This window comes from Triturus cristatus, chromosome 4_1, assembly GCF_964204655.1.
Source record: "Triturus cristatus chromosome 4_1, aTriCri1.1, whole genome shotgun sequence".
Taxonomy (NCBI): domain Eukaryota; kingdom Metazoa; phylum Chordata; class Amphibia; order Caudata; family Salamandridae; genus Triturus; species Triturus cristatus.
The window spans coordinates 1,120,339,847-1,120,352,777 of record NC_140585.1 but is presented as its reverse complement, the minus strand read 5'-3'; the positions used below and the strand labels follow the sequence as shown (position 1 = coordinate 1,120,352,777).

The window sequence follows — 12,931 nt, the reverse complement described above, 5'->3', positions numbered from 1 at the left end:
TACACTGTATTACTGCTGGTTATGTGCAAATGCCTTACAGACTGCCTCTAAGATAAGCCTGACTTCGCTTGCCAAGCTACCAAGGGGGTGAGCAGGGTTTATCGCCCACCAAGATGGTCCTGCATGTGGGCCACATAATCATGAACACTGAAAGAACATGGATCAACATACAGACCCAGCAAAAACAATCAATAAAATAAATCTAAACATAAAGAGGATCCCAACCTAAAGATCTGCACACTGGTCAAGCCAATTTTTCAATGGGCTTTGCATCTGAGGGTGTGGACAAGCCTTAAAATGCAACTGACGTCACTACACCTGGGTGGTATATGCTTGTCACTTCCAGAGCAGAATGATGTTGTTGCGGAGCCGCTCTACTACACACAGCGGTGCGCAGGAGTACTGTTTTGGAGTGTCTGAATCCAGTCTGTCACCTGAGGAATTATTCACAAGTGGGGAAATCTGTGGTTAGAAACAGTATCCTCCAGAATAACCATTGAATAAGGTAAGTAACTTGTCCTTTGGCCAATTTTAAGAGAGATGGTGCTAAAACGTCGACGGTTTTCGATTTTTCAGTGTTTCTTATAACCCTACAACAGCATTGGAATATGTCTTTATTACCATTTCAGACCTGTGCCTTTAACCAAAAAGTTTTCTGCTAACCCTTGAAAAGAAGTTGTGATTGAGAAGGTGTATTGTTACTAATAATGCACCTTCCCGTGCTCAACTAAGGATGCATGCCTGAATAGTAAAAGCTGCTGTTTTTCTGCATGGCTTTGTATCCATTTATGATCTTTTCAGTGCACGCTTGAGACTTTTGAATGCATATGAAGTAAGTTTTGTATATGCTTTTTTTCTTCTAGGGCTGTGGTCGGAAAATGTACAGCTTCTTACGAGGAACAAAGCAGTTAAAAGTGTTACACGTTCTGGGAATCTCGATTGGAGTGACACAGATTTTAGCAATGATACTTACACTCACACTGTTGTGGGCTCTATATTATGACAGAAAAGATCCTGTCGCAGAGAAATTGAAACCCTTGGAAAATGACTCGGGACAGCAGCTATCGTGCTGCGGAAACCCAGCCTGATTAAATTCAAACTCAAGACCACTACTACTTGTTGATAGAAAAATTGTAGGTTTGGGGATTCACATCATGCATTGTGTCCATAAAATGTTGTATGCCAGTGACAATCGGATTTCCTAAATAGCAAAAATAGGTAACTTACTTTTTGAATAACCTTATGTTTCAGGGCATTATTCGGTGCAAAAGGCTGTTTTAAAAATATATATATTTTAATTTATATAACTTAATCCAGATTATAGCACATGTAGAGAATATACATAGATTAAATGAAAGCCCAGTTAACTTTTTGTAAAAACCAGAAGTGTAGGGTAAAGTGCAGGTTTGGCGGAAGACCTGTTACACATGTTTAGGACAACAGTTTATCAAATTGTTTAACACTCAGGCTAAATATACTCCCACTCTGTTCTGGCGATTTTTAAAACGAAGGATTCCCCTATAGGATCTATTTTCCTTTGTGCTACTGAGATGCCTTAATTTATCTGGGATATATTTGTCTATAGCCCTGTATTGTATGTATTGGTGCATCTAGCATAATTATAAAACGGAAATATTTTCAAGAAAATAGAAATGTTATGCCATCAGTAGCTTTGACAGAGTGAATGTTAATACTGAGTTCACTTCTCTTACTTAAAACATCGTTTTACTTTACACATTCGAGGCTGAAGTTTCTTAGATATTTTACATAATATTTGTACAGTCTTAAGTAAATCACTGTCTACTCTAGGGTAAATTATATAATACAGAACTAATTCCAATCAACATTTTTCTTGAAGCAGCAACATTGCATAAGATGATGTGTGAATTTCAGGTGAGACCATATTACAGAAAGCAGTGTCATGAAAGGAGCGGGCAGGGAGCTAGTGGCGATATGTAAAAGGGACAGTACTAAAGAACACGCCATATAGTTGTGTTTTTTAAGTGTGGTGCACTTGGAAAATCAAAATGCCAGTGTGACACTGTTTTTGTCTGCCTAAACAGTAATAATTGATATGTCAATACTTATTGTTTGCCTAAAAAGTGTAAAAAAAAAAGTATTTATTTTGCTATTCACTTTTATTATCCTGAATAAACTTTGAAACCTCATGCAAGAAGTTGAGTCCTGTTCGGATGGAAAAAATTCTGTTTACAGTAGGCAGGTTCAGGTCTGGTTGCACAAAGGTGCTTATACGTTCAGTAGTTTGAAACCTTATGAAACTGGTGAGAAAATGTAGTGAACCTGGATTGGCTGAGAAACTTCTGCCATAGATTAACTGGGTAGCTCAAAGTATCGGTATCCCAAAACAGATCTGGATTGGTGGGAATATGTACTAGAGCAAAGTGCATGATGGAGGAGGAGAGTGAATGGTAGACAAATGACGGGAAGAATACTTGGATGAAGGAAGGGTGAAGGTCAACTGCATTGTCAGTGTGAGTATGTTAAACACTGGCTGTGATCTTTGGTTATGCTCTTCTCTCCTAATTTCTCACGTCTGAGAGGACCACAGTCTTGAAGACCAAGAAATGCAATGATTGCCTGAGGAGGTACACGGTGAGCAGAATCATGAATGTGCAGGATTAACCATCCAGAACTCACGATTATCCTTTTTTATTTTATTAGTTCTGCATTCATATATAATTTAAAAAGGTGGACCTCAGTGGATAACAAAATACTTAAATAAGTCTATCAAAGATGCACATGTTAATATCTTTGACAAGCAATATCAGCTTACCATTAATAAGGTTTACTTGACCAAAAATTATATTACTAACTAAAGGAGGGCAATTATTTTCTTCCATTGAGTCATTGAACATCATAAAGTTCCTGATACAATAGTGAGACCTAAACATAGCTTGATTACATCATTCATGGTATTAACCTCGGTCCTGAATAACTGTGATACACCCACTTGGGTCATGATGTATAAAATCAACTAGTATCGTAATAGAATAGAGATTGATTTGCTTGATTGAGACTATTCGCCAAGCTTGCATCATAACGCATAGTGGGGGAATTTGTTTTATTCACATTTATCACTTATGACATATACCATAATAGTATGGGGCAGTGGAGTGCATGAGGACAAGCAACATAACAGAAGGAGGATATATTCCCAAGGTAGTAGTAATCGGAATATGCTTGGAAAAGGGCCATTACAAAATAGTGCCCAACACGAGGGCCTCACATATAAAATATTTAACCAACGCTAGTCCTCTGTCATCTTTGCTGATAGTCACTACATTCACCACAATAACTGATCAGGGACATCGATTGAAAGGGAAGGCAAATTTGAGATCACATGCAATACATGTATATTCTTTTTATTTACTATGATTAGATGCAAAGTATAAAACCAATCTAATGAAAAAGTGTTAAGTATATGAATTATGATGAAGGATTAAGATGGCAAACAAGTCTTTCAGCTATGCTTATGGCAGTTCTTTGTATATGTTGATGGCACTTGCTTGCAGTGCTGAGAGTTTGACAAAGGCGTTATAGGAACACTGAAACATGTCACAGAATAAACACTGTTTGCACTTCTCCTAGAGTGTGGGCCACTCTTTGTTTGTCACTTGGGGACACTTTAGAGTTTCTTGGAATATGTCAGGTGGAGGCACCCATTGCCCGCACCAACATGTCTAGTGGTAGTCGTGCTGCTGCCACAGCTGCAGAACATTTCCTTGTATCTGATCAAAGCTTTCCCTTGCTGAAGAGCTCATAATGGGAGCGAAACACTCGAGGGGTAGACCGTGCCAATCTTAAGCGTATCAACCTCTCTCGATCTGTCACTGTCGTATACCCATGTGAAATGCATGCTCATCAATTGCAGATTGGCTGTTAGACATGCACCTGACATTTGACCTCATCCTCACACATGAGTTTGATCTCATTATCCTTAAAGAAACCTGGTTAAACTATTAATCTGCTCCTATTCTAGACTATTAGTTCCCCCTAGTCACAGCATCATTAGACTAGATAAAGCTAACAGACCCGGTGGGAGAGTAGCCTGCCTCTACCGTAACACCCTCTCTGTGAATCAGTCAGAAACCACTGCTCTTACCACTGGCGAATATCTTTGCATCAATATCGCTAGCAAAGATAGATTCATATAAACTTCACTTGATCTACCCACCCTCCAGGAGACCACGTATCTTTCATTGAACAAGTCATGGAAGTCATCTCAACCAATGCTGATAATCAAGCTACCCAGATCTTCCTTGGAGACTTCAACCTTCACTGGAATGACCATGCAGTGAACACCTTTAAATCCTTTCTATCCGACCTTGAATGGACCCAGATTTGGGACAGCCCTATTCACAACAAGGGAAAGACCTTAGACTTAATCATTGCAAAAACAGATAACATCACATTGGAGTCTATTGTGCCTTGCGACTGGACAGACCACTGCTGTATCACCTTCCTCATCAATGCAGTTGTGATCCCTAAAAGAGCTCAAATAAAGAAACCGAAACAATGGAAAAGAAAAACCTTATAGTCTTATGTGCCCTCAGTAACAATTCCCTGACTTCCTAGGTGGACATCCTTACAGAGCACTACAATATTTCCATCTTGAACATCCTTGACCCGATTGACCCCCTACAACTAAACCTATCCACAAAAGTGTCTAATCCTTAGTTCAATGAAAACCGTAATACTCAGACACAACTTGAGATTAGCGGAAAGAGCCTGGAGATCCTCACCATCCATGGAGCGCCTGAAACGTTTAAGATCAGTGAGGAACAATTACAACAACAAAAAAAATCAAAGGTTCATAAGATAACTTCTTTAGAACCCAGCTAGACTAAGCCAGAAATTGACCCCAAAAACATTTTGAAATTGTCAAGTAATAATACAACAACCAACTTAACCCTCCCGGTACTGGGTCCATCTCGCTTCCAGACTGCAAGGACTTTGCCTCCTTCATGGGGAAAACGGAAATTATTGACAATAAGCTGCAGTCAGTAAAGGAGCTCCTGTCGACTATTTTACACACCATTCCTCATCCCTCACTGTTGATCCTATTGGTTACCCTGGGCATTCCCCCCCCCAAAACAATGCCTCCTGGCACACATTCACTCCCCTCAATGAAAGTGACATTCACAACATGCTTTTACACCATTGAATAACTTATAATCACTTCGACCCTTTACCTCAGAATCACTTTAAGGAGATCAAATCGTTCATCCTGCCTTTATGGACCAGGATTGTAAATGCCTAACTCCGCCAAGGCACTATCCCTGACTGCCTAAAAGTATGGCAGGTAACGCCCATCTTTTAAAATAAAAAAAAATAAAAACTACTACAGATTGCTCCGACCGTAACAATTTCCGTCCAGTCTCCAACATTCCCACACTGGCGAAGCCTCTTGAAAAATGTGTCCAGATCCAACTCTGCAACCACATAAAGCATTTCAAACTCCTTGTCCAAGCGAGTCCGACTTCCGTCAAGGTCACAGCACAGAATCGGCACTCACACACATAGTGGATGACACATTAATTCTGGATCGGAATAAAGCGTGTCTTATCCTCCTTGACATATCTTCTGCGTTCAATACTGTGAAAAAGGACAATCTACTAAACCTACTTGAAAGGAGGATGGGGTTATCAGGGACCATCCGACATTGGTTTACTTCATTCCTCCATAACAGAACCCAAAGAGTCAAAGTCTGTCCAAGCCCACTGCGCTCAACCTAGGGATTCCACAAGGATCCGCCCCATCACACATTCCCTTTATCCTATTAATGGAACCCCTAGCAGACTCCTTGACATCCTCTAACATTCATTATCGCATATATGGAGATGTCACCCAATTGTACCTGAAAATCTCCTTCTTAGAAGATATCCTGTCCCTCAACCCTACTCTACAAAATACTCAGAATTGACTTACTCTCAATCATCAAACTTAACACCGTCAAAATGGAATTCCTCCTCATTGCTCCACATAAACACAACCTCAAGATCGACCTTTGGATGAAGCATCTAACTGCCCTCAACTGCACACCTCACATTATAGACTCTGCAAGATCTCTGGGAATTACACTAGGCAAACACCTGCAATTGCAGGATCACATCAGTACCGCCACCAAAGGAGTGAATTATCAGATGAGCATTCTAAGGAAATTAAAAACCTTCCTCCTCCAGGACAAACTTAAATCTTCGGTCCCAGACCTAGTCATTCTTAGGCTGGATTTCGGAAGCGCTACACTCTGGCGTGCCCAGATACAATCTGGCCCCTCTACAAGTCTCTCTTAACACTGTTGCCAGACTCATCACCGGAACAAAAAAACAAATGCATCCCCCCTGATTTGAAATCCCTGATCTGGCTCCTTTGAGGCAAGAATACAATGAAAAATTGCATGCATAACTCATAAAGCCTTACACTTCAATACCCCTAGGTACTTGACACAAAAGCTAGAACTATCAGGCGGATGCAGATCATTGCGAAGTGCCAGCTCCCTGCTGCTGAAACCACAGATGTTTGACAAAAAACATGCAACTGAGCCTTCACAGGTATCGCCCCGAAAATTCGGAATTCTTTGTCTTCGGAAATCCATCTTATTCTGTCTACCACCTCCTTCAAAGTAGAAGTGAAAACACTTCTGATGGAAAATTTGGTGTGACGCATGTGTGCTGTAGATACACATGCTTTGCATACTCCTGCCATCTAGTGTTGGGTCTGAATGTTTGCAAGTTGTTCTTTGAAGAAGTCTTTCGTAGTCCTGAGGTAAGGTGAGACTTCCTTTCGGTGGCAGTGTGCATGGGCATCGACTCAATTGTTTGTTTCTTTCCACCATCTGGTTCGGATGTGTATTGCTGTGCTCTGGTTTAAAACCATTTCTCGGGTTCCCCTCGACGCGCAATCCTCTCTACGTTGACTGTATTGTTTCCATACACGTTCCTCAACTCCACGTATCATTTTCGATATCGGAATTGACCTTCGATTGGGAAGCCTCGTGGACAGCCTTCGAGGCATAACTGCGCGCGGTAGCTCTCCCATCGATCGATCGGACTCAGTTTATATTCTGCCCTCGGTGCCACGCAAAGTATCCGCGTACTGACTCACACGAAGTGTGCAACTTGTGCTTATCACTCAAGCACAAGGAAGAAAATTGTGACGATTGCAGAACGTTGCGATCAAAGAAGACTCTTTGCGATCGTCTGGCTCGACGTCAGGAAATGCAGCATCAAAGTATAAAAGACACGCCAGACAACTTTGGTGAAGACTCCGGCCAGGAAGATATCGAGGCGACAGCAGCAGAAGAGGAGGCCTTCTCCGAAGAAGACGCTGGCTCAGAACTCTAGATCAACCTCAACGCCGAGGAGCTGCCACAGATCTCTGACTGGGGGTGAGTGTTTGAAAAGTTTCAGCACTCCGTCCATCAACTCCTTGTGTTTGCTTTGTTTGCCCTAAGTTGGCAGGGTATGCCCAGACGTGGGTCCCTTGCTCACTTTGCCACTGGATTCAAGCTAGCCTGGCTGAAAAGGGCTTTTAGCCCGAAACCGGTCCCAGGATGCTGGTTTCCGGTCCAGGGAAGACATGGCTTGGCAGTTCGAGCTGGACTGTTCCCATGAGGCACAGGGTCAAGACTGATTTGCTTATAGCTGTGTCTGTACTGGGGTGGCAAAGTGAGCTAAAGAATGAAGCTGGATTCAACCCAGATCTGTGACTGGTGGTGAGTGTTTGAAAAGTTTCAGCACTCCGTCCATCTCCTTGTGTTTGCAGGGTCAAGGCGATGTGAATACCGAAGACCCCTTGCCCCCTCAAACTGTCCTGAAGAAACATAAGGGTTTGGCACCAACTCTACCTTCTGGCCAAGGTCGGCTCCGAGACGACGTGTCAGACGCCCCGCTCTCGGGCCCGGCACCGAAACAACCTGTCAAGCCTTCAGGCTTGGTACCAAGTCAACTATAACCCTGCTCGGCGCCAAAAGCATCCAGTTCCAAGCAGAAGTCTGGCTCAGAGCCTAAATACACTGCGCCCAAGACTAAGGAACCTTCGGAGTCGAAACCTTCCACACCGAAAGGTCAGCCTCCCTCAACGCCAAAAGCAGTGGCACTGAAAACTTCTGCACCGAAACATAAAGATGCCCCTCCGGATCCGAAAATGAACATTATTTCATTATCACCCAATCCAAAGCAAAAAAAGACTGCATATCAACCCTGTTACTGGTTATGATGGGGGGGAATGCCTATCCCACTAGATCCATGGATAGATTACACACTAGATCCCCCAGGTGACACTGATCCAGACTTGTACCCAACCAAACCATCTCCTCCAGACGACAATGCATCACACCATGAGCTCATTGCCAAGGCTGCACATCACCATGGGGTAGAGCTCCATAAAGAATCAATGGAAGATTTCTTATTTGAGACACTAGCATCCACACATAGTCACAATCACTCCCCATGCTTAAAGGCATGATGCAGCATGCTGACGAAACCTTTAAAGACCCAGTCAGAGCCCCCATCTTAACTCCTAGGGTGGACAAAAAAATATAAAGATTCTCCTACAGACCCTATCTTTATTAGAGGACAATTTCCCCTAGATTCCCTAGTGGTATCAAATGCTCATAAGCAAGCGAATTCTCAATCTTCAGGAGACGCTCTTCCACCGGATAAGGAGTCCAAACTAATTCACTCCTCTGGCAAGCGAATAGCTGCTCAGGCAGCAAATCACTGGTATATCGCAGATGCCCAGTGTGAGAAAGTGCCATCTTTCTTGCATGGTATGCCCCTACTTTTTGCTGAATTGCTGATGTACTTTGACTGAGTGTGCCCTGGGCTCCTGCCAATCAGGTGCCCAGGGCCTGCGTTCCTTCCCTAAAACTGCATGACAGCCTAAACCCAATTGGCATCTCTGGCCACAGGTCAGCCCCTGGTAAATGGTACCATAGGTACCCAGGGCACTGTGAACAGAGAAGGCCCCTAGGGGCTGCTGCACTTATTGTGCCACCCTTAGAGGCCCTGTACCCTGACACACACACACACACTCACTGCCTGGCTGAGTGTCTGGGTGCAGAACAAAACAGTCGACATGGCCCACAAACACACTGCCCTGGCATACTACAGTCACCCCTCTAGCTGGGTGCACTATGCCAGTGGTGAGGGTACAGGTGCAGGAGCCCTGTGCCCCTACAGTACCCAGGTCCATTCCTGGGCACTAAGTGCAGTGCTGCCATTAAGAGTATATGGTGCTGGGAGGTCGTCAACACTAACTCCACGGCACCATGATGGCAACACTGAAGACCGAGAAGTTTGGTATCAAACTTCTCAGCACAGTAAACCCACACTGATGCCAGTGTGGGATTTACTGTAAGATGCACGACAGAGGGAATCCTAGAGATGCCCCCTGAACCTAACCTACTACGCATGTCCTGTCTGAGAGGCTGCCTAGGCTGCCACACAGCAGACATGTTGCTGGACCCCTGGGTAGAGAGCCATCCGCTCTCCTGGGCCTGCAACAATGCATATCCTGGGCGAGGGGCTAGGTCTCCTCCCCCAGGATGGGCAGGGGAAGCTTCAAAGGCATGCCGCCTTTGTGAGCTTCTCCAGGCCACTTGCTGTACTCAGCAACTGGCCCCCACCGGTTCTGACCCCTCTCTGGCGGGAAGATCGGTGGGAAAAGCTAAGTGATGAAAGGGGGTGTGCCAGCCTCTGCCAACCCCGCCCCTCAGGTGGGGGAGGCGAGGTGAAGCACATCTCTGGGCTCTCGCCATCCTGAAGATGGGAAGCCCTGCCCAATCAGGACTAGGCTACTGCCCCCCTCCCACAGGAGAGTGGCAGGATAGAGGGTGTACCCACCCCAGGGAAGGGACCCATTGGTCCCTGCCCTTTACCTACCTGTAACACCCCTAAATTTAGTATTTAGGGGCTCCCTGAACCTTCCTTCCTCAGATCCAGATTCCCAAACAAGCAAGAAGATCAAGAAACAAGAAGACCTGCCGTGCAGCTGCTAACAAGAGGAAGACCCCAACTGATTTGGCCCCAGCCCTACAGGCCTCTCGACCCTCGAACCTGCTCCTGCTAAACCCTGGTATCTCCAGTGGTCAGCAACCTCAAAAACCCCTGAGGACCTGACCGCCTTGTGACTCTAAACAACTGAGACTCCCATGAGCAGTGGTACTGCTCAAAGCAAGTAACAAGCCCCTGGCATTAGCCAGGAACCGTGACTCCTGCCCACTCTGCACCTGCCAAGCCTGGCCTGTGCCGGAGTGGACAAAGACCACAAGGACATCCCCCCCCCCCCCCCCATTGACTGTGTCCCTGAATCCGGCACCCAAGGACCCTCGACGGTCCTGATGACGCCTGCAGCCTCAACACCAGAGATCCCACCCGCGACCAGCTGAGGGTAAGATTCCCTGACACGAAAAGACACCCTGGAGCCCTGCGGCCCCCTGTGCCCAGCTCCTGGGTGCCAACCTAACCCACAGATTCCCAACTTACCTCTCGAAGTGGTGGTCGCACCTGAAAAATCTTCGTCCCCGAGCTTGCAGCCTTTGTTCGTCACTGAGATTCTCCATTGAAATCCATTGAGCACCCGACGGCTCAAAAGCACCCTCCACCCAGCCGCCCGACTGCTCCTGGCAGTGCAACCTCTATCCTAATCCACTTGCCCTGAGTAAGTGACCAGGAGCCCAGCTCCCACAGCCGCGTGGCCTGCTTGCCAACAGCCACCAACCAAAGGCCCCCTGCCTCCCATAGGATAACATTGGGCCTAACTCACTCTGCACCCGTCTGCCCCTGTGCCGCTGAGGGTGTAACAACTGTACCTACCTGACCCTGGGAGACCCCTGAGTCTATGCCCAGAACCTTAACTCTGCCAGTCGAGTACTTAGCCAAAAGCCAATAACTCACTTTTCTTCCATAGGGTGACATTTGTTGGTTTCACTTGGAAATTCTTCTAAGTGGCGGGTTTTGAAACTTTAAAATATTCATCTAAAATAAGCCGAAGAACGAAAACGAAATTGCTCACCTGTCATCAGGAGAGATCCCAGTGCTGGATCTTGGTGCCCAGCACTGACACTGAAAAGTAATTACAACGTACTTGCCAATACCTTGATTTTCCTCCATAGGGTAACATTGCCTGGTTTTCACCAGAAATTCTTCTAAGTGTCGATTTTTGAAACTTACAAATATTCCTTAAAAATCACCTGTATTACAAAAACATTTTCTTCCAACTGTTTACATGAGATGCACCAGTGCTGGATCCAGGATCCAAAACGGAGTTAGAAAAAGTAACGATAACCCTACTTACCTGCTATGTGAATTTCCTCCCATAGGATAACATTGGTGATTCTATGTGAAAAAGTTTCTAAGTGTCAACTTTTAACATACAATAATATTCCTTAAAAATCATTCCTGTAACCAAAACGTATTTACTTACCTGTTTCCAGGAACTGTCCCAGGACTGAATCTAGGCTCCAGTCCTGAGGTTAGAAAAGTAATTGTAAAAGTAATCAATTGCATTTACTAAGAAATTTCCATTGAGCTCAATGTTATAATTGTGTTTGAATTGTATGGCCAATTGCAACAACTAACTATTGCATTCAAAAGTCTGTTGCCTATTAAAGTATTTAACTAAAGCCTCTCATTCTGAGAAAGTATATTTTGATACCTATTGTTTGTTCTAAAATAAAACAACTATATCTTTTGATACAAAACCATTGGCCTAGAGTTCAGTTCTTGACTGTGTGAGACCATTTGCTGAGCTACCATTTTAGAGTAAGGTTATATCTAACTTTAGCCTCCGCCAAACCTCTGGGGACTGTGGACTCTGTGCCCACTGTACCTATTTGGGAACAGGTTATACAGAGCCACTTTCTTACACCCAGGGTCTTTTAGCTAGGTATGATTGGGCACACTGGGGCGAAATGAAGCAACTTATCCTATGCCTCCCAGATGAGCATAAGGCTAAAGCTCAGGACTTAGTAAATGAGGGAAGCTCAATTCTAATTTTTCGAATTGATGTGCTGTAGATGCTGAAGACACCTCAGCTAGAGAAATTAACACCAGCATCATACTTAGGAGGCATGCCTGCTTAAAGATCTTAAGGTTCAAACCTGAGGTCCAACAAGCAATTCTTAACACACCCTTTGATAAGGACACTTATTTGGCCAGAACGTTGACCAGGCATTGGATAAAACGCAGATGGACAATGAAGTAGCTTAATCTATGGGTGCACTTCAGACTTCTTCCATTAGAGGTTCCTTTTGTCGCTCCTTCTACAGAGGGTCAAAACACAACATCCCCAGATCAGAATACCTCCACTTACAAGGGTAATACCCAATCCTCTCCCTCCAGAGGATTCTTTCGAGGAGGTTATAGAGGCAAGAACTTTAAGGGTAGGGGTAAGGGCAACACACCTAGAAACTCCCCTTCCCCCAACAAAGTGACTTTTCCAAGCTCCCCCCCCCCCCCCCGCCACATTCCGCCACAGCCTAACAAGTTATCCCCGGAACATGTCCACTTGCTAAAACAAGAGTTCCACTCCCTTTTACAAAAAGGGGCAATAGAGCCAGTTCCCATACAGTACCATGGCTCGGGGGTTTACTCTCTAAATTGTCTCATCCTCAAAAAGGACGGTTCCCTAAGACCTATTCTAGATCTCAGAGAGCTAAACCACTACATATGGTCAGAACATTTTCGCATGGTCACACTTCAACAAGTGCTCCCGCTTTTACAAAGAGCAGACTTTGTCTACTCTGGATTTAAAAGACGCATATTTTCATGTTCCAATTCATCCAGCTCATCGCAAATACCTATGATTTGTGATAGCGAACAAGCACTACCAGTTCAAGGTACTTCCCTTTGGAGTAACTACAGCGCCCAGAGTTTTTACCAAATGGCTGGCAGTAGTTGCTGCTCAC

At 44.6% G+C, this 12,931-nt stretch overlaps 1 protein-coding gene across 4 annotated transcripts in view; it reads left to right on the top strand.

Annotated features, from left to right (window-relative positions):
• The window catches only part of TSPAN12 (tetraspanin 12), a 326,891-nt gene extending 324,723 nt beyond the window's left edge, over nucleotides 1-2,168 (top strand). For all 4 annotated transcript variants that reach the window (XM_085654151.1, XM_085654154.1, XM_085654152.1 and 1 more), the window contains one exon: nucleotides 864-2,168. In XM_085654151.1, the coding sequence (XP_085510277.1) occupies nucleotides 864-1,088 (225 nt within the window). In that variant the 3' untranslated portion in view covers nucleotides 1,089-2,168. The remainder of the gene's footprint in view (nucleotides 1-863) is intronic.
• The last annotated feature ends 10,763 nt before the right edge of the window (nucleotides 2,169-12,931 follow it).